The sequence below is a fragment of the Canis lupus genome, chromosome 27 (genome assembly GCF_011100685.1).
Source record: "Canis lupus familiaris isolate Mischka breed German Shepherd chromosome 27, alternate assembly UU_Cfam_GSD_1.0, whole genome shotgun sequence".
NCBI classification, from domain to species: domain Eukaryota; kingdom Metazoa; phylum Chordata; class Mammalia; order Carnivora; family Canidae; genus Canis; species Canis lupus.
Window position 1 is genome coordinate 766717 of NC_049248.1, and position 21415 is coordinate 788131.

The following is a 21415-nucleotide window of genomic DNA, read 5'->3' on the forward strand; positions in this document are numbered from 1 at the left end:
ACTATGAAATTTCTTTTTATTTATTTATTTATAAGATTTTATTAATTTATTCATGAGAGACCCAGAAAGAGGCAGACACACAGGCAGATGGAGAGGCAGGCTTCCTGCGAGGAGTCTGATATGGGACTCATCCCAGGACCCCAGGATCACGACCTGAGCCAAAGACAGACACTCAACCACTGAGCCACCCAGGTGTCTCCCCAAGTATGAAATTTCTAAAGAAGGATAAAATTCTGTTTATTTACATGTACTTAGTACATTTTTACATGTACCAACAGCAATCATTTAAATCACCACACTCTTAAAAAGCATTATGCGTCTTTTCTGGGAATGGATTAGGGGGTGGGAATGGAAGGGATGAGGGGTTATTCTTTGATTTGACCTTATGAACCACAAAGTATTTAGATATATGTATTTTTATACGTGAAGTAATTATTACCACTTAATACAACCACCATAAGCCAAAGACAATACCTTGGAGTAAGGAAAGATTCTCTTGTAGCTTCCCCTGAGAGAGGAGTCCCAAGTAGCTGAGAACCACATATTTTGTTTCATAGTGAAATCCTAGAGGCACAGTAGTAGAGGACGCCATTGAGTTGGCTGGCAGAGCTCCAGAAGGTCTACTTACAGATGTGCAAACCTAAAAAACATAAAGGTATCTTTTCAGTTTAAAGTTTGTTACATGGGCAGCCCGGGTGGCTCAGTGGTTTAGCACCGCCTTCAGCCCAGGGCCTGATTCCCGGAGACCTGGGATCGAGTCCCACGTCAGGTTCCCTGTATAGATCCTGCTTCTCCCTCTGCCTGTTGTCTCTGCCTTTCTCTCTGTGTCTCTCATAAATGAAATAAACATATTTCAGACTTTTCTTCCCAATAATCTTTAAAAATTGTAACTTTAGTTTACTTACAAGTGAGAATTTATCAATTCAGATTTCAGATCAAAAGCAAATTTCCCCTTCTATATCTCCCTAGTTTCTGTTTTCACGTATGTGGCAAAAACACTAGCTATGTCTGTACCTCTCCTTCCACCCCAATATATGTTCTCTTATTTCTTTTATTGTTTTAAAGATTTCATTTATTTATTCATGAAAAAGAGAGGCAGAGGAAGAGGGAGAGGGAGAGGCAGGCTCCCCGTGGAGCAGGGAGCCTAATGCAGGGCTTAATCTCAGGACTCTGGAATCATGTTCTGAGCTGAAGGCAGATGCTTAACCAACTGAGCCACCCTGGTGTCCCCTCTTATTTCTTTTAAATAAAGCTTCCCAAGGGCACCTGACTGGCTCAGTTGGTAGAGCATGTGACTTGATCTCAGAGTTGTGAGTTCAAGCCCCATATTGAGTGTGGAAATTACTTTAAAAATCTTTAAAAAAATAAAAAAACAAAGCCTCCTAAATTCTAGCTAGATCCACAGCTACACAACTGCAGACCACATTTCCCAGTTCCCTAGGAGCTTACTGTGCCATACAATTAGCCTGAATCAGGGGAATACAAACAGAAGTTATGTGTGCAATCTGTGGGTCTCTCCTTAGAGACTCTCTCCTTCTTCCTATGGTTTGGAATGTGAATGTGGCAGAAAATCAGTTCTGACATGCAAACAAGGACACAATGTTAGGGGATGGTAAAGGAACAAGAGAGAAGGAACTGGGTTCCTGAATGACCACGTGCAGCAGAGTGGCCCTGCCAGGCTGGGCCAACCACTCGGGAATGCTATTGAAGGTGCCTCATTCTTTTTTTTTAAAGATTTTATTTATTTATTCATGAGAGAGAGGCAGAAACACAGGCAGAAACACAGGCGGAGGGAGAAGCAGGTGCCCTGCAGGGAGCCCGATGTGGGACTCGATCCCAGGACCCCGGGGATCATGCCCTGGGCTGAAGACAGGCGCTTAACCGCTGAGCCACCCAGGGATCCCAAGGCACTTCATTCTGAAATCTCTTCATAACGCACCCTAACTTGTACCCTAATTAATACAACTACAGCTTCTACCTTTTCACATGGACTTAGTAGCTATTTTACCTACCAAGTACCTAAATAGTTGTTTCAAACGTATTGTTTCCAAATAACTATTTTCTACTTAAACAATACTGCTTTAAGATCTCAAGAAATATCCAGTAAAAGAAAAAGAGGTTCAGATAACTAATAACATGAAAAAGAGGCAATGTTGGCAAAATTTAAGACCTATAAGCAAATTAAGAGAAATGTCTAAGAGTGATAAACAATGAAAAAATACATGCAGAATATAAAATACACAAAAGAAAATAGTGGCTGTATATAAACAGATAAAAAGAAACAACAAAAATATGCTTCAAATGGTTAAATACTGTCCTTAAAAAATGTATTTATGGGGACACCTGGGTGGCTCAGTGGTTGGGTGCCTGCCTTTGGTTCAGGGAGTGATCCCAGAGTTCCAGGATCAAGTCCCACATCGGGTTTCCTGCCTGGAGCCTGCTTCTCCCTCTGCCCATGTCTCTGTCTCCCTCTCTCTGTGTCTCTCAAGAATAAATAAATTTTTAAAAATGTACTTATGGTTGCGATTATCAGTATTTATTTAGGCTATCAAAAGGAATCCTAGGCGCAGCCTGGGTGGCTCAGCGGTTTGGCACCTTTGGCCCAGGGCGTGAGCCTGGAAACCCGGGATCGAGTCCCTCGTCAGGCTCCCTGCATGGAGCCTGCTTCTCCCTCTGCCTGTCTCTGTCTCTGTCTCTCTCTCTCTCTCTCTCTGTGTCTCTCATGAATAAATAAAAATCTTAAAAAAAAAAAAAAAAAAAAGGAATCCTAGCTCGACATTTAGAAGTCCCTATTGCTTCCTATCTTCAGGGAGGCTACCAAATTATTAAAAACAGTAGACCTCAGACTGCCCTGTTCAACTTTAAAAGTTTACTAACTTCAGAAAGTATTTCAAAATTATTAAAACATACTCCAAAGAAAGGGGAAAAGTGTCACAGCTTACATCACAGGAATGAAAGCCACACTCACTGTAATTACAGGATGTTTTATTCTGAAAAGCTCAAATATTTGATACTTTTACACTGTTACCATCTAATAGTGAGAAGACAATTTTAAATTTACAGATATGAAAAGGGATACCCACAGAGGTAAAATAAGTTTTCTGAGGCCTGTCAGGTACTAGCTAGTTGCAGTGCTGTAATGAATCTTCCCTTTTTGTTTTGTTTTTAAAATTTTTTTTTGCCTGCCTGCTTGCCATTTGAACCCAATTTCCTATGTAGGGAGCATCCAACATTGTGTCTGTCTTGATAGGAAACAAATCTCCAGCCCCCACTACAAAAGCTAAAATGAGCTATACTTTTTCTTTCCCATTGTTTTGTTTTGTGTGGCATGTAGGGTTTGGGATCTAGGTTCAGCCAAGGCAGAGACTCCTACTAGGATCTAGAATATGGAAGGACATTTAAACTAAAGATAATTCATGGAGAAGGCTGTGGTACTAGGTCAGCAGAGGCAGCAGGCATATCGGATAGCAGTGTTCTAACTCTTCTATTCCTTGGCCTGATCCTGGCCAACTCAGCAGCTGAGTCTCCCTTGGCTCCTGCCTGTTTCCCAAACCTAATTTTCCAGCTTTCCCATCCATTCTGTGAGCTACCCAATGCCCTTTTCCTGAGTTATTTTCCTGCTTAAATAAGCTAGAATGACTTTGTGTTATTGGCAACCAAGACCTAATTGGAACAAGGGCCACATTGGAACCTAATTTTCTTCAGACTTGTGAGGCAGTTCCCCAACAACTGTAATGCACTACTTTTATGTGAAGATTATGAAATTTATAGTTTAGAAAAATCTTCACGTTCTGCAAAATCCTCATATGGACCTAGTAATTACATCTACTGAAACAGAAGACAATGCCTTCTGATAACTGTGTGTTCATTCTACACACATTTCCTAAGATACAAGGTACTCTACAGACATTAGGCACAAAGACAGTAATTAAGATAAACCACCTGCCTTTCTGCAGTTTTTGACAAGTAAAGTAAAAATATGCAAATAAATCAAAATAAGGAAGTTCTGTAAGTCAGGATCCACGGAATAAGACAAGGCAACTCAAAAGAAGCAGGAAAGTCTCCCTGGAAAAGGGAAAAGGTAGGGAAAGGCTTTATAAAGTAAAATCTGAGCCAATCTGGAATATGAGTTAGGTTTTCATTAACTGAAAACCAGTGTACCATCTCAGCGTAGGGGGATGGAGCAGGGATGAGTTTTAGATGTAAAGACCAGGAAAAAGCACAGAAGTGTTTTGAAACGGACTCGAACATTAAAACTAAGGAATTTGACACGGCTAAATCCTAAGATTTAAGGAGGAGGATGAGGCTCAGCAGGTGTAAACAGCAGTCAACATTTGGCATGCTTTGTATACTGTGAGATTCTAGGAAACTTAGGTTTTATCCTATAAGCAAGGAATTATTTTAACCATTTCATGAATGAACCCCCTAAAACTGTATGTAGGGATCCCTCGGTGGTGCAGCGGTTTGGCGCCTGCCTTTGGCCCAGGAGCGATCCTGGAGACCTGGGATGGAGTCCCGCATCGGGCTCCCGGTACATGGAGCCTGCTTCTCCCTCTGCCTGTGTCTCTGCCTCTCTCTCATCTCTCTCTGTGTGACTATCATAAATTAAATAAATAAATAAATACATACATACATACATAAATAAATAAATAAAACTGTATGTAAATTCTGTGTGCATGAGCATTTTTTTCTGGAGAGAAAAATCACTCCATTTCTTTCATTAGATTCTCAAATTAGATCATGATGTAAAACAGGCTAAAAACTACTGTAGAACACTAGTAGGAACTATTGAAAGGCTTTAAGCAAAAGAAGCATTATCAACTGATTATATCCTAGAAAAATCATCCTAGAGGTAGTATAGAAGATTAAGAATAGAGAGTGGAGGGAAGGACACAAGTTAGGGGGAATATTGGAAAAATCTAAACAAGAGATATATGAAGGCATGAGTTAGAGCAAGAACACCAGAAAGAAGGGGATGAACAGGAAAATTAAGAACTTCAAAGATTTGTTAACTAACTCAGTAAGAGTTAACTCCAGGCAGCTGTTATGGAAAGTGGTGTTATTCCTATTTCTCAGAACAGATAATAAAGGAAGAATTGGTTTAGAAGAGGATAACGGGGGATCCCTGGGTGGCGCAGCGGTTTGGCGCCTGCCTTTGGCCCGGGGCGCGATCCTGGAGACCCGGGATCGAATCCCACGTCGGGCTCCCGGCGCATGGAGCCTGCTTCTATCCTCTGCCTGTGTCTCTGCCTCTCTCTCTCTCTCTCTCTCTCTCTCGCTCTGTGTGACTATCATAAATAAATAAAAATTAAAAAAAAAAAAAGAAGAGGATAACAGGTTCACTTTGGGGCATACATAACTTAAAAATACCTACGAGTTGTCCAAGTGAAGATGTACAGCAAGTAGTTAGACATAAAAGGCCTTATACTAAGAGGTCTGGACTGGAGATACAGAATTGTGCTCTGCATAGATACAAGTCAATGAAATTATCTAAGGAGATTGAATGGAGAGTTAGTGACCTCCAATGGGTAGGAAGTGTCAAAAGTGAGAAAGGGTATTACAGTTTGAAAAACCCATATTCAATAGATAGTTTCACATTGGAAAAGGGAACATTACCTACTGTTTTCATATTACAAAGTATAAACAATAAAGCTCAGTAAATCTTCAATCTTTTTTTTTTCTTCAATCTTCTCTGTATCAATGACTCAGTGCAGGGATGGGAGAGAAGAATAAATGCACCCATCACTCCCTACCCCACCACCAGAATAGAAGACAGAATTTTTTATGTATCAAAAAGAGACATGGTTTTAAAAAATATGTGGAGAAATACTGGCTTCATCTGAAAAAGAAACACCATTAGAATTCAGGGCAGGGCAGCCCTGGTGGCTTAGTGGTTTAGCGCCCCCTTCAGCCTGGGGTGTGATCCTGGAGACCCCGGATCGAGTCCCACATAGGCTCCCTGCATGGAGACCAGGGATAGAGTCCCACGTCAGCCTCCCTGCTTCTCCCTCTGCCTGTGTCTCTGCCTCTTTCTCTCTCATGAATAAATAAAATCTTTTTTTTTTTTTAATAAATAAAATCTTAAAAAAAAATAATTCAGGGCAAACTAACATTTCTGGAGTGGTCAAAAGTTGAGAAGCTGGCAGAGGCAACCTTTAAGTCTGGAATGGAAGAGTCAGAAAGGAAGCAAGAAAACCAGGAAAAAGAATGTTCACAGAAGTCAGGGAGGCACTTCAATAATAAGGTAGTGAAGAAATGTATGAAATGTAGCCACCAAAAAAATTAAAGTCTCAGGATAATGATCCCTAACAGGGCAGTTCCATTTGTTGGGCAGGGACAATGTCAGAAGACAGGGAGTTGAAGACTGAATGTGAAGTGAAAAGGGATAGAAAGTAGTTTTAGTCTATTCTTTCAAAGAAAGAGCCTGGTTGGATGGAAAGAAAAGAACAAAAGTCAGAGAGAGAGAGGTAAGTTTGAGAGTTCATTTGTTCTGTTGTTATGCACAACAAAAGAGTCTTAAGCATGTTTACACTCAGGGGTAAGAAGCCAATGAGATATAAATACAGAAAGCAAGGAATAAATTATGAAGTGAAGTTCCAAAAGAGAGGGGAGAACAGAGCAAATCAGTAACAAAATTTCAACTTTACAAAGTCTCAGAATAAAGAATGAGCAGGAATGAAGTAGTACTCCCATTTTGAATGCTTTAAATAAAAAAATTGATGTTCTCAAATTTGTTATATTCAAATTCCTGTACTTATAAAAAAATTTGTATCTGAAGACAATTTTAGTCATTCTCTGACCCACGTACCATAGAAAAAGCATAATTCACTGAATTTCCAAATTTGGTTTTTAGCCTAGTGCTCTTCAAATTTTTTTACAAATCCCAATTGCCCAACCATAAATGCAATCTTAATCATGGATTTCATAATTTTCCATCCTCCACACTCACTTTACTACCTGCGGTAAAGTTCTCAGCTCTAACACATATAACAGTACACATGTTGATATCCATACATCCATATATTTGATGCAGGATTATATTCTATTCAATCATTTTATCATTTCTCAATGATTCACACTAATGGAGAAGATGGTAATACAAATTCCAATCATTTAAGTTCAGTATAGTTTTTTTTTTTTTTTAAAGATTTTCATTTATTTATTCATGAGAGACACAGAGAGAGAGAGGCAAAGACACAGGCAGAGGGAGAAGCAGGCTCCTTGCAGGGAGCCTGATGCAGGACTCGATCCCGAGACTCCAGGATCATGCCCTGAGCCGAAGACAGGTGCTAAACCACTGAGCTACCCAGGATTCCCAAGTTCAGTGTAGTTTTTAGGCTTTAAATGTGTATTGGACAATCTAAGTATAAATATATCAGACCTAAATATGACAGACTTACAGTATTAAATATCTAACTTCTAATTTAGCTTTAGCTTCCAGTTAGCTATAGAGAAACAAAGCAGCTCATTCAGGCCTGTGGTTAGGTGGCAGGGTAGACAGACACCAGGAATGCTATTACGCACCTAGTGTGTTGGTATTATAGAACAAAGGGGGACACCTGGGTGGCTCAGCGCTTTAGCGCCTGCCTTTGGCCCAGGGCATGATCCTGGAGTCCTGGGATTGAGCCCGCACTGGGCTCCCTGCATGGAGCCTGCTTCTCCCTCTGCCTGTGTCTCTGCTCTCTGTGTGTCTCATGAATAAATAAATAAATAAAATCTTTAAAAAAAATTATAGAACAAAGGCATTGAGAATATGCAAAATATAAACTCCACTGCACTAGTACAGGGTCATGTACTCTAAGGGTTTTCTGAGAAGAGAGGGCATGCACTTCCTTTGCAACATTCTGTAGTGCAGTCAACAGACTTGCACAATGGGCTCTTGCGTTTTGAACAAATATAAATAAATTACATCTGCACAAGATCTCTATTTTGAAGCATTCTTCCACATGTTGTCATAGTAATCCTCTATGCTACAGGGAAAAGGTAAGTCTTAATTTTACTGATGGGAGAATCAAGAACAATTTATTTGCACAAAATCATACCGCTAGTTAACAGTGTAATCACTTGGTTAGGTACGTTGTCTTCAGTTCTGAACTCAAGGCATATTTACTGCATACCAGGCAATATGCTGGGTGAGAAGAATGCAGAGGTGAAAACACTAATAACAAGAGGAAGAAATGGTAGACAAAGTGTGTTTTTCAAAGGGACTACTGAAAGAAGCAAGTTTGTCAATTTTAAGAATGGGGCAAGGAGGGGCACCTGGGTGGCTCAGTCCCTTAAGCATCTGCTTTTGGCTGAGGTCATGATCCCAGGGTCCTGAAATTGAGCCTCAGGGAGCCTGCTTCTCCTTCTCCCCCTCCCTGCTGCTCCCCTACTGTACTCTCTGACAAATTAAAAAAAAAAAAATTAAAAATCTTTAAAAAGAATGGGGCAAGGGAAAAAAGGAAAAAGACAGATCGGATGAAAGGTAAACATGATCACTCAGATCTCTCCTGGAAGCAGGTAAAATGCTCAGGTTCACACCACTACTGCCTCACCAACACAGAGTGCATTTCTCCTGTAGGACATCTCAAGCTTCTTTTTAAATTATAAGAACATAGTTAATTTACTCTAAATCTTGTTTAGTAGCAGACTCTTTTAGAATTCAAATTAGGTATAAGTGCTCTTGTATCCTGAAGTTTAAATATAGTTTTAAATATAAAAACTCCTGGGCATCCCAGCTGGCTCAGCGGTTTAGCGCCACCTTCAGCCCAGGGGTGATCCTGGAGACCCGGGATCAAGTCCCACTCTGGCTCCCTGCGTGGAGCCTGCTTCTCCCTCTGCCTGTGTCTCTGCCTCTCTCTCTCCGTGTCCCTCATGAATAAATAAGTAATATATTTAAAAACAAACAAACAAAACTACTGGAGTGCCTGGCTAGCTCTGTCAGTGGAACATGCAACTCTTGATTTTGGTATTGTCGTGAGTTCAAACCTGGTGTTGGGCATAGAGCTTACTTAAAACTAATAAAAATTTAGAAAATAAATATAAAAACTAACTTTTGCACAAATCTAACAAGCCACTGACTATATCCGTTGTTACCAGCTGTTTCCTTCTCTGCCTTACACCTTTAGTTTGCTCCTCTATTAAGTTACAAGCAGGTGCCGGCCAAATGGACAGCAGGAGGAAGCTTGGAGTAATTTAATCCTATGTTTATACATTCATTTGGTGGTGTCTCCAAAACCAGGCAGAAATAAAACATCCTTCAGCAACAAATGTAACATTCACAACTTACAATAAATACTTTGCTTTATTTATTTTTAACCAGATTTCTATCATGAATACATCTGAATACATCATGAATACCAATGCAAATTCCAGGATGCCCGCACTGATGGTACTACAGGAATTAAAGCCTATTTTATGAACTATAACCAGAAGGTAGGTAGCAACTATTAAACTCTACTTTAAATTCTTATGGAAAGCAAATCTGCAACATGAGTTTTTTTAGTTGTTTCCCAAACTCGTCTGATCATAATCACCTTGGATGCTTGTGGAAAATAGACATTTCCAGGACCCACTTCAGGCACACTATTTACAATACCATAGCTTTATTGTATTCCTTAACTCCATTGAGCCAAAACAGAAATACATTACAATTTAACATGTTTTAATTATTTCAAGAAGCTTTGTTCTTAGACCATTTCCATCCACTAAAATTATAATAAGACTCATATACTCCAGTAATAGAGTTGAACAGATCCATAATCCATTTACAAAAAGAAAAATAAAAAATCCACAGATAACTCAATCACAAATCAAAACTCTGGAATTTTATTTTATTTTTTAAAAGATTTTATTTATTTATTCATGACAGAAATAGAGAGAGAGAGAGAGAGGCAGAGACACAGGCAGAGGGAGAAGCAGGCTCCCTATCCCGGCTCTCCAGGACCACACCAGGGCAGAAGGCGGGGCCAAACCACTGGGCCACCGGGGCTGCCCAAAACTCTGGAATTTTAAACATTAACAAAGTTTTTGGGTTACAAGATCTCAACTCTCAAGACTCACTGGTGGTTTAGTAGAGAGTTTGTTTCAAGTTCCACAAATTAAGTACAGTAACTTTCATTTTTAAAGATTCATACTTTATTAGCCCCTATTAGAATTCTAGGACTTTCTCTAAAATAAGAGAAGTAAAATTAAATAATCCTAATAAAAACTGTGAAATTTAAAAATCCACTTGACCAGGACACCTGGGTGGCTTAGCAGCTGAGTGTCTGCCTTTGGCTCAGGGCGTGATCACGGGGTCCTGGGATCGAGCCCCACATCAGGCTCCTTTCGTGAGGCCTGCTTCTCCCTCTGCCTGTGTCTCTGCCTCTCTATGTCTCGTGAATAAATAAAATCTTAAAAAAAAAAAAAATTTCACCCCACCCAGCTGAGAAATGCAACTGGGCAAACATGTCATTTTTAAAACTCAGCAGACACTAAATATTCTAGTGTAGACAGGCCCTTTCCTACTGAAACATGCTTAATTGAAATGCTCTAGTTCAATCTTGTTTTAAGAGCTGTCCCAAAATGTTTTCACTCAGCAGTTGGGATTCAAAGATAATGTACTTTATAGAGGAATGCTTCACTTTTCCCCTCTCCCCACAGGCACAGTCTTTCACAATAATTAGGCTTCCCATGTATATGTAGATAGCTTTATAAAAGGGAGGCATAAAATTCAATTGCTCTGTTCCACTCCCAGGTATATGCCAGAGACATGAAAACACATGTCTACATAAGACCTTGCACATGAATAGTTATAGCAGCATAATATTTAACAGCCAAATAGTGAAAATAACTGCCCATCAGCTGATGAATAAAGAAAATTCATACATCCATACTATGGCATATTGTGGCTATAAAAAGGACAGACAGATGCTACAACATGGATGAACCCTGATAACATCATGCTGAGTAAAAGAGGCCAGTCACAAAAGACCACATATTGCATAATTCTGTTTGTATGAAATATCCAGAATTGGTCAGTCCATAGAAAGTAAATCCGTGGTTGCCTAAGTAGGGGAGGTGAAGGAGACTGGGAATAAAAAATGACTAATGGGTACGGGGTTTTGTTTGAGGTTGATGAAAAGTGCGGCAGTGGTTGTACATTCTGTGAATATACTAAAACCAGTCCAAAAAAAAAAAAAGAGCCATTAAATTGTGATATCGGTGAGTTGTAAGTTATGTCTCAAGGGGACGCCTGGGTGGCTCAATGGTTGAGCGCCTGTCTTTGGCCCAGGGCATGATCCTGGAGACCTGGGATCAAGTCCCACATCGGGCTCCCTGCATGGAGCCTGCTTCTCTCTCTGCCTGTGTCTGCCCCTCTCTCTGTGTGTGTCTCTCATGAATAAATAAATAAAATCTTAGGGAAAAAAAAAAAGTTATGTCTCAAGATGTTAAAAAAAAAAACAGCTAGTCTGGTAACAGACCTCTCCCTTCAACGCTGTAATATATATTAAATAAGAATCTTGGTGATCATTTCTTTGGAATAAGATATGAATCAAAATGAAATTGAAAAATGATAAAAAGCAGGACAGCAAGATTGTTTAAAATTTGTTTTCTGGGATCCCTGGGTGGTGCAGCGGTTTAGCGCCTGCCTTTGGCCCAGGGCGCGATCCTGGAGACCCGGGATCGAATCCCATGTCAGGCTCCCGGTGCATGGAGTCTGCTTCTCCCTCTGCCTATGTCTCTGCCTCTCTCTCTCTCACTGTGTGGCTATCATAAATAAAATAAAATTAAAATTAAAAAAAAAATTTGTTTTCTATGTCTAAATTATTTCATAAGAGAGCAGCCCAGGTGGCTCAGTGGTTTAGTGCGGCCTTCAGCCCAGGGCCTGATCCTAGAGACCTGGGCCTGATCCTAGAGGCCCGGGATGGAGTCCCACATGGGGCTCCTTGCATGGAGCCTGCTTCTCTCTCTGCCTGTGTCTCTGCCTCTCTCTCTCTCTCTCTCTCTCAGTCTCTCATGGATAAAGAAATAAAATAATTTTTAAAAAATAAAGAAATAAAATATTTCATAAGTAGATTTTTAAAACAATGGATTATTGTTGCATATTACTTATCCTAAAAGTTTCGTGTATGAGATATTTAGTAGTGATTAATTGATGTGCTAGAGAGCAACATCTTTACAAAACTGGCTGGACTCAACTTTACATATCCTTCAACTCAATTCAATTCAACTAGTGAGGTACAAGCCTCCAAGAAAATGAATCACTTAAAAAAAAAAAAAAAACAACAACTGAAAGTTGTACCTGACCAAAGAATTTTCAGACCCCTTACCGGCCTATTATCAAATGGAGAACATTTCATAACGGCTTAAACAGTTTCAATTGGCAGGTGCAAATGCGCACGGCACACTTACCCAACTATGTATATGAGGTATAAATAGTTTACTACCTACAAAAACATGTGCTTAATTTTCTGGGAGATAAAAAAAGAAGGTACTAGAAGGGTGTGGCAACTCATCCAAGGTCACAACAAGTCAGGGCAGAGATCAGCATTCTGGTTTACACAAACCTCCAGAGGAAATCTTACCGACAATTTCGCAAAAAGACTTCGTTTGTTTTGCTTTACCATAGTAAAGCAAAAAAGGGGAGGGGGGGAGGCGGTTACCGTCAGTTCGGTTTAAAACTTCCAAAAAGACAGCGAGATCGCTATTTTAAATAAACAAATCCTGGTGCGGGGAGCGGGTAAGACAAAGGTCCCAGTGCCGAGTGTGTGAACGACTGGCCAGATCCTTCCGATTTCCAACCCAAGTTAAGCCTCAATTCGAAAACTCTAGGAGTCTTCCTTCCTAGCTGGTTATGAGGGGAAAACTTGGAATCTCGCTGGAAGAGCAAGAGGATAAATGTCAAAGGAAGAAACGCCTTAGTGAGAGCCGTACTTCCTCCGGGAATAAGGAGGCGGATTTTTCTGAGAAACAGACCACGGTCCCGACGGGCGTCAGAGCGGCCGTGAGCAAGGGCTGGCACCTCCGCGCCGCTCCGGGAAGGCACAGCGCGGACCCGCAGCGCCGACCGCCAGGCACTTAAGGGTCGCACGAAGCGCTCCCCTCCACCCGCGGCGCGCGCTGCGCCCCAGCCCGGCCCTGCACACGGGCGCCGGCTCTCCACGTGAAGGTCTCGGCGGCGAAGAGCGGCGGGGCCGGGCCGGGCCGAGGCGAGGCCGGGCTCCCCCGCTCCGGCTCCCCCGCCTCCGGCAGCCCTGCTCGGCCAGCGTCCGCGGCGGGGCCGCACAGGTCCGGGCGCGAACAAGGGGACCCCGAAGCTCTGAGGCCCCGGGCACGGGAGCGCCGCCCCACACGCACACCCTCTCTCAGTCACAGGCTCACGGACACTCACTCACGCGTCGTCGGAACCACCCGGGAGGCGGTGGTTCGGCAACCTCTGGACGGACACCTTCCTGCCCAGGGAAAACCGCCTGAAGAGCCGGACGAGGACCCGACTCTGCCTGCCCACAGCCTCACTCCCCTCACCTGGCCCTGGCCCCTTGCCCCAGAAGAGATGGAACGGGCGGCGGCGACGGCAGTCGTTTCCGACAGGGTCCCCCAGCGGCGGTAGCTGCTCCGACCCGCGGCCCTAATCTACCGCCGCCGCCATGTTGGAAGGTGAGGTCACCCCCGGCGTGCTTCCGTCACCGCCGGCGTCGGGGCGGGCCTGGAGCGTCCAAGAGGGGCGGCTCTGCTCCACTGAGCGGAAGCACGGGCCATAGAGGCCCGGAGGTCGCGTCGCGCAGACGTGACCCGGAAGAGCCGCCCTCCTAGCCGGCTCTTCCGGCGAGTGGCTCAAATCTATGGTTCGAGGGGGCGCGGGGGGCGACGGTCTTTGACGGCCGGAGGAAGGGCGGTGGGCTCTTGAGGAGGGGAGCCTTGGGGAGAGGAGCCGGCGGCCTCCGCGGAGAGGACCGCGGCTGCTCCCGCAGCGTGTTCGTGTGGATGTATGGAGCAAACAAGTGTTGAGGCTTACGTGTGTGCGAGCGAACGGCCTGGGGAGGTGTCAGCGTTCAAGAAAGCGGCTGAGTTCGCAGTCAGTTGTCGGGGAAGACGCTCCCTGAAATCTGGGGGAAATTTCTAGCAGTCGGGGGCGGTGGGGCCGGGAGGGCTCCGCGGGAGGGCCCTGCCTGAGCACGTGAGCCCCGGCACGAGCGCGGCGAGGGACGTCTGGCGGCGCCAGGTGCTCGCCCGGAGCAGGGTGCCTGGAGCGCGGCGCGCCTCGGGGTGCGCCTGACCCCGCCCTTCGGGGCGTCTGACGGCATCTCTCAGCCGTGCCTGAGCGGGACCCCGCGGCCTGAGGTACGGAGAGGACGCCGGGATCATGCATCTGGTTGTCACATCTTTCATTAGTCTTTTTTTTTTTAAGATTTTATTTATTCATGAGAGACACAGGCAGAGGGAGAAGCAGGCTCCACGCAGGGAGCCCGACGCGGGACTCGATCCCAGGACTCCGGGATCGCGCCCTGGGCCGAAGGCAGGCGCCAAACCGCTGCGCCACCCGGGGATCCCAGTCTTGTTTTTTAAATAACATTGACTTTTTCAAGCAAATTCACACAATGGAAATTATTCGGCAATAAAACAAAAAGGAATTGCTGGCATTGTGAAAAATTATCAAGGAAACCTCATTTAAAATAGAATCACTGGAGGTACCTGGCTGGCACAGTTGGAAGAGCATGCAGCCCTTGATCTCAGGGTCATGAGTTCCAGCCCTGGGTTGAGCCTAGAAATTACAAAAAAATATATGTTTTTAATAAAAAATAAGGGCAGCCCCAGTGGCGCAGCGGTTTGGCGCCGCCTTCAGCCCAGGGCCCGATCCCGGAGACCCAGGAGCCTGCTTCTCCCTCTGCCTGTGTCTCTGCCTCTCTCTTTCTCTCTCTCTCATTAATAAATAAATAAAATCTTTTGAAAAAAATAATAAATAAAACCGCCTTTAAGGACCACCTAGGTGGCTCAGTTGGTTAAGCGTCTTCTCTTGGCTCTGATCATGATCCTGGGCTTCTGGGATCCAGCCCTGCATGTGGCTCCCTGCTCAACCGGGAGCCTCCTTTTCCCTCTCCCTCGGCCTGCCTCTCCCCGTGCTTGTGCTGTCAAGTAAATGGAATCTTTAAAAAAGAAAAGCCAGAAGGGGGAGCTCTTATGCCCTATCAATCTGTCAATTGCGGATCCAATGATAAGACGTAGTGGAGGGTGGACAGGCCTGGCTGGCTTAGTCCTTAGAGCCTGCAACTCTATCTGGCGATTTTGAGGTCCATCCTCACACTGGGGATGGAGATGACAAAAATACAATTTCTAGGGCAGCCCCGGTGGCCCAGCGGTTTAGTGCCGCCTTCAACCAAGGTGTGATCCTGGAGACTCGGGATCGAGTCCCACGTCGGCCTCCCTGCATGGAGCCTGCTTCTCCCTCTGCCTGCGTCTCTGCCTCTCTGTGTGTGTCTGTCATGAATAAGACAGACACACACACACACAGAGAGGGGCAGAGACATAGGCAGAAGGAGAAGCAGGCTCCATGCAGGGAGCTGATGCACAACTGGCTCCTGGGACTCCAGGATCACACCCTGGGCCCAAGGCAGGCAGGTGCTAACTGCTGAGCCACCCAGGCATCCCTAAAAATAAATTAAAAATAAAATTTAAAGGGGTGTCTGAGTGGCTCAGTCGGTTAGACATCTGACTATTGATTTCAGCTCAGGTCTTGATCTCAGGGGCATGAGTTCAAGCCCCATGTTGGGCTCCACTCCAGATGTGGCACCTACTTAAAAAAAAAAAAAGGTGGGACGCTTGGGTGGTTCAGTGGTTGAGCGTTTGCCTTTGGCTCAGGTCATGATGCCGGAGTCCTGGGATCAAGTCCCCCATCAGGCTCCCTACAGGGAGCCTGCTTCTCTCTCTGCCTTTGTCTCTGCTTCTCTCTGTGTCTCTCATGAATAAATAAATAAATAACTCTAAAATGATAAAAAGAGAGATTTAAAAACAAAATTTAAGAGGGCATCTACAGGGGTAACTGCATGTCTCAGTTGGTTAAGTGTCTGCCTTTGGCTCCAGTCATGATCTCAGGGTCCTGGAATGGAGCCCCACATAGGGGTTCCCTGTTCCACGGGGCACCTGCTTCTTCCTCTCCCTTGTCCTTCCCCCTGCTCTTGTGTTCTCTCTCAAAGAAACAAAATCTTTAAAAATAGTAATAATAAATAAAGGGGCACCTGCATGACCTAGTTGGTTAAAGCATCTGACTCTTGGTTTCGGCTGGGGTTATGGGATAGATCCTTGAGTCTGTTTCTGAGCTCAGTGCAGTCTCTGCTTGGAATTCTTTCCCCCTCTCTCTGCCCCTGCCCCTGCGCTCACATCCGTGCTCTCTCTGAAAATAAATAAATCTTTTAAAAAAATAAAAAATAAAATAAAATTTTTAAAAAAAGAAGAGAGGATACCTTGCAAGTCCATATTACCTTATTACGCCAGGAGGAGGAGGATAGATTTTTCACTTCCTCCAGCAACAAACCAGCCAATGAGAAATCACACAACTTAGCTAATGAAAATCCACTATACTTGGAACTCCCAGTTTACTCAATGGATTTTTTGCTTATAACATCCCATTCCTCTATAATAGAGAGCAGTCCTCTCCTTTGTTCTCTTGAATGTCCTGAATTGCAATTCTCTGCTATTCTGAATAAACCCATCTTTACTAACAAAAAAATCCTGACACTTATTTTTAAGGTTAACATTACATGCGACAATATGGATTAATCTCAAAACATTGTGTTGAGTGAAAGAAGCCAGACACAGGGGATCCCTGGGTGGCGCAGCGGTTTGGCGCCTGCCTTTGGCCCAGGGCGCGATCCTGGAGGCCCGGGATCGAATCCCACGTCGGGCTCCCGGTGCATGGAGCCTGCTTCTCCCTCTGCCTGTGTCTCTGCCTCTCTCTCTCTGTCTGTGACTATCATAAAAAATAAATAAATAAAATAAATAAAAAAAAAAAAAAAAAAAAGAAGCCAGACACAAAAATGTACAAATTATGTGATTCCGTTTATATGAATTTCAGGAATAGGTAAAATTTAGTTAATGGTTATAGAAATCAGCACACTGTTTCCTCGAGGTAGAAAGTGTGGGATTAACTAGAAAGGAACTTTCTAGGATAATGGAAATAGTCTGTATCTTGATTGGGGTGGTAATCCCACATATATCAGAACTCATCTGATTGTAGACCTATGGAGATTTTTTGTTTTTGTTTAAGATTTTATTTATTTGAGAGAGATCGAGTGAGAGAGCACAAGCAGAGGTGGGGGAAGGGCAGAAGGAGAAGCAGACTCCTCTCTGAGCAGAGAGCTCTACGTAGGGCTCTGTCCCGGAACTCTGGGATCACGACCTGAGCTAAAGGCAGATGCCCAACTGACTAAGCCACCCAGGGGCCCTGGTCTATGCAGTTTATTGTTTTAGTTCTTGTTTTTTAAGTCACATGAAATAATTCTCCATGGTTATGTTACCAATTTGCTGTGTGGTTAGGTTCAGTTTTGCTTTTTTCCCTTTTTAATTTTATTTTTTGAATGCATACTCTAAGGATAGAACATAGGTCAATGAAACAAAATTGAAAGTCCAGAATGGGCAATTGATTTTTAACAGAGGTATCAAAAGACAATTCAGTCCAGAAAGGGTTGGTCTTTTCAACAAATGGTGTTAAATCATATAGTCCGCCGAGTGAAGGAAGTCAGTCGGAGAAGGACAAACATTATATGTTCTCATTCATTTGGGGAATATAAATAATAGTGAAAGGGAATATAAGGGAAGGGAGAAGAAATGTGTGGGAAATATCAGAAAAGGAGACAGAACGTAAAGACTGCTAACTCTGGGAAACGAACTAGGGGTGGTAGAAGGGGAGGAGGGCGGGGGGTGGGAGTGAATGGGTGACGGGCACTGGGGGTTATTCTGTATGTTAGTAAATTGAACACCAATAAAAAATTAAAAAAATAATAAAATAAAATAAATCATATAGTCCTTACACAGAAATTATTTTATTTTAATCACAGCAGTCTATGGGTTTTGGGTTTGTTTGACAGATCTTCTACTGATCTTATTATAAAATCTAAACTCTTAAAAAAAATAATAAGTAGGGGCACCTGGGTGGTTCAGTTGGCTAAGTGTCTGCCTTGGCTCAGGTCATGGTCCCAGGAATCCAGTCCTAGTTGGACTCCCTACTTGGTGGGGAGTCTGCTTCTCCCTCTCCCTCTGCCTCTCCCCTGGCTTGTGCATGTTCTCTCTCTCTCAAATAAATAAATAAGCAAATAAAATCTTTTAAAAAGTAAAAATAGGGACGCCTGGGTGGCTCAGTGATTGAGCGTCTGCCTTTGGCTCAGGGCATGATCAGGGCGTGACCCTGGGATCCAGGATCCAGTCCCATGTCAGGCTCCCCACAGAGAGCCTGCTTCTCCTTCTGCCTATGTCTCTCTCTCTCTGTGTCTTTCTTGAATAAATAAATCTTTAAAAAAATAAAAATTAGGGATCCCTGGGTGGCGCAGCGGTTTGGCGCCTGCCTTTGGCCCAGGGCGCGATCCTGGAGACCCGGGATCGAATCCCACGTCGGGCTCCCGGTGCATGGAGCCTGCTTCTCCCTCTGCCTGTGTCTCTGCCTCATTCTCTCTCTCTCTCTGTGACTATCACAAATAAATAAAAATTAAAAAAATAAAAATAAAAAATTAAAATTAAAATTAAAAATAGAATCTAAACTCTAGACTCTGGTTGTTTTATTCATTCTCATTCATCAGCTAGTTATTGAATTCCTACTATGTTCCAGGCAGTGTGCAGTGATATGGTCTCATGAAACTGACATTTTATTTTTTTTTTAAAATATTTTATTTATTTATTCATGAGAGACTGAGAGAGAGAGAGAGAGGCAGAGACACAGGCAGAGAGAGAAGCAGGCTCCGTGCAGGGAAGCCCAATGTGGGACTTGATCCCCGGACTCCAGGATCACGTGGGCCAAAGGCAGGTGCTAAACCGCTGAGCCACCGAGGGATACGCACCCCCCCCCCGTTTTTTTTTTTTTTTTAAGGTTTTATTTATTTATTCATGAGACACACAGAGACAGAGACACAGGCTCCATTCAGGGAGCCCAATGTGGGACTCCATCCCAGGACTCTGGGATCACGCCTGAGCCGAAGGTAGACGTTCAGCCACTGAGCCACTCAGGCGTCCCAATGAAGCTGACATTTTCTTAGAAAACCAGACAAAAACCTAAAAACAAAAAGAAAAAAAAATTTAATTGTGACCTGTCCTGAAGTAAACAAGTGGTTGGAATAGAAAGGAAGGTGAAAGTGATGGGGAACAAGGGTAGCAGGGGACAAAGCACTGCAGAGATCCCACAAACGACTCCACCCCCACCCAGGGTGGGGTATGTGTGACATTCCTCAAGAAGCTTCCAATTGTCTTAATGTTAATGCCTTGTTAGAGGGAAAAGCAATCTTTAACTTGACAATGGCAAGGCCTCCAGTACCTAGTAGGTCCTCCTTAGCATGTGAAAATCCTTTTGAAACCTCCCTTTCCCTTACTTCCCCAACTCTGCAGGTATATAATCAGCCACCCCTCCGTCCGTTGTGCTTTAATAAAGCCACCATTTTGCACCAAAGACGTCTCAACAATTCTTTCTTGGTCGTTGGCTCCGGACCTCACCTATATTCCAAAATTTCATCAAAAGGGTGCTTTTGAAAAGCTCTCTCTAAAGAGGTGATATTTTAAGTTGGGACCTGAAAGAATAAAAAGCTAAATGTTAAGTGGAGGAAAAGAATCCAGGCATAAAGCTTGATGTTTCCCAGGAACTGAAAAGTAAAGCTGATGAGGTGGCGAGCAAGGGAAGAGGAGCTGAGGTCAAACAAGTAAGCAAGGCCCGGGGTGCGCGGGGGGTGGGGGTGGGGGGGTGGGGCAGCACTCGCCCGGACCACGTGAGGTGTAGTACTCATAAGCAGAAGGAAGCCATGGCGGATTGTAAATTGGGAAATGGCTAGATGCCAGCTAGGTTTTAAACCACTCTTTCTGTTGTGTGGGAAATTGGTTGGAAATGGGTAGGAAGCACACGCACCTCAGTTTCACTGTTTTCTGGTATCATTTGTTTATTCTTTTTAAAATTAATTATTCAAGGGACACTTGGTTGCCTCAGACAGTAGAGCATGTGACTCTCTTGGTCTTGGGGTTGTGAGTTCGAGCCCTGTATTGGGTGCAGAGATTACTTAAAATCTAAAAACAAAAAAACAAAAACCCACCCAATTCTTGAACAAAGACAGAGATGATTTAAGTTTTTTAAAATTTGTTTTTAGTAAAATAAAGCCAAGGCTTGATCCCCCCTCCCTGAGATTGAGTCGGGCGTTTAAGTTCAAGCGTTAGTTTATTATGCTGATTCTTTTTTAAATTAATTTATTTATTCATGAGAGATAGAGAGAGAGGGAGAGGCAGAGACAGAGATACAGGCAGAGGGAGAAGCAGGCTCCATGCAGGAAGCTGGATGTGGGACTCCATCCTAGGACCCCGGGATCACGCCCTGGGCCAAAAGCACACGCTCAGCCGCTGAGCCACCCAGACATCCCTGAAATTACTTCAAAATAAAAAGTTGATATTAAAAAAATGTATGTACCCTTTGACCTATAATTCTATTACTAGGAGTCTATCCTAAAAATAAAGAAGCTTTCAAAAGTTCTTTGCATTTGGGGAAAAAATGATATTTGAAGCAAACAAGTCTGGGGGAATTTTTACCCTAATTTTTTGAATAATTCCCTTTGAGGGGCACCTGGGTGGCTAATCAGTACCCCTCAAAATTGTCCAGATCATCAAATAGAAGATGGGATGCCAGGCCGGCTGAGTCAGAAGAGCAGAGTGGAGTTTAGCCCACCATTGGGTGTAATTACTTAAATAAATAAAGATTTTTTAAAAAAGGAAGGAAAGGTTGAGTAACTGTCAGACGCAAGAAATTTAGCAGACATGACAATTAAATAAAATGCAGTATTCTGGATGGGATTGTGGGATAGAAAACGAGCATTAGGTTAAAACCAAGGAAATGTGAATAATTACGAAATTGAGTCAATACATCAATATTGTTTAATTAGTTGGGACAATGTGCCATGCTAATATATATCAACAATATGGGACTCTGTGTGTCCAGGGAGAAAGATCTATGAAAACTCTCGGCTCTATCTGCTTTTTTTTTTTTTTTTGCAAATATAAAACTTCTAAAAATAAAATCTATTAATTAATAAAATACTCCTGAACTTGTTTTCATTAAGGCCAAGAAAGCAAAATTGTAGATTCTGACGTTGGAGTAAATAGTTAAACTTAAAAAAAAAAAACAAAAACAAAAAAAACGCAAGAGCTATCCGGCTAAGAAAATGCACACAATTCGGCTAATTTCAGACGCCAGAACTCCTGAACCCTCCCTCGTACT

At 43.3% G+C, this 21415-nt stretch overlaps 1 protein-coding gene and 1 long non-coding RNA gene across 10 annotated transcripts in view; one reads left to right on the plus strand and one right to left on the minus strand.

Annotated features, from left to right (window-relative positions):
• BCL2L13 (BCL2 like 13) overlaps nucleotides 1-13671 on the minus strand; it is an 84478-nt gene extending 70807 nt beyond the window's left edge. For 2 of the 9 annotated variants that reach the window (XR_005379693.1, XM_038576240.1), the window contains exons 1-2: nucleotides 13492-13668; nucleotides 475-640 (exon numbers count right to left, since the gene is read on the minus strand). Coding sequence is in view for 8 of the 9 variants with exons in the window: in XM_038576240.1 (XP_038432168.1) it covers nucleotides 475-592 (118 nt within the window). In the remaining variant the exon portion in view is untranslated. The other 7 variants (XM_038576231.1, XM_038576228.1, XM_038576232.1 and 4 more) reach the window with 6 other exon arrangements.
• Nucleotides 13181-21320, plus strand: LOC119866448. The gene is made up of 3 exons (XR_005379694.1): nucleotides 13181-13623; nucleotides 19552-19859; nucleotides 21258-21320. It is a non-coding gene; the product is annotated as an uncharacterized LOC119866448 (long non-coding RNA).
• Nucleotides 21321-21415: the final 95 nt, after the last annotated feature.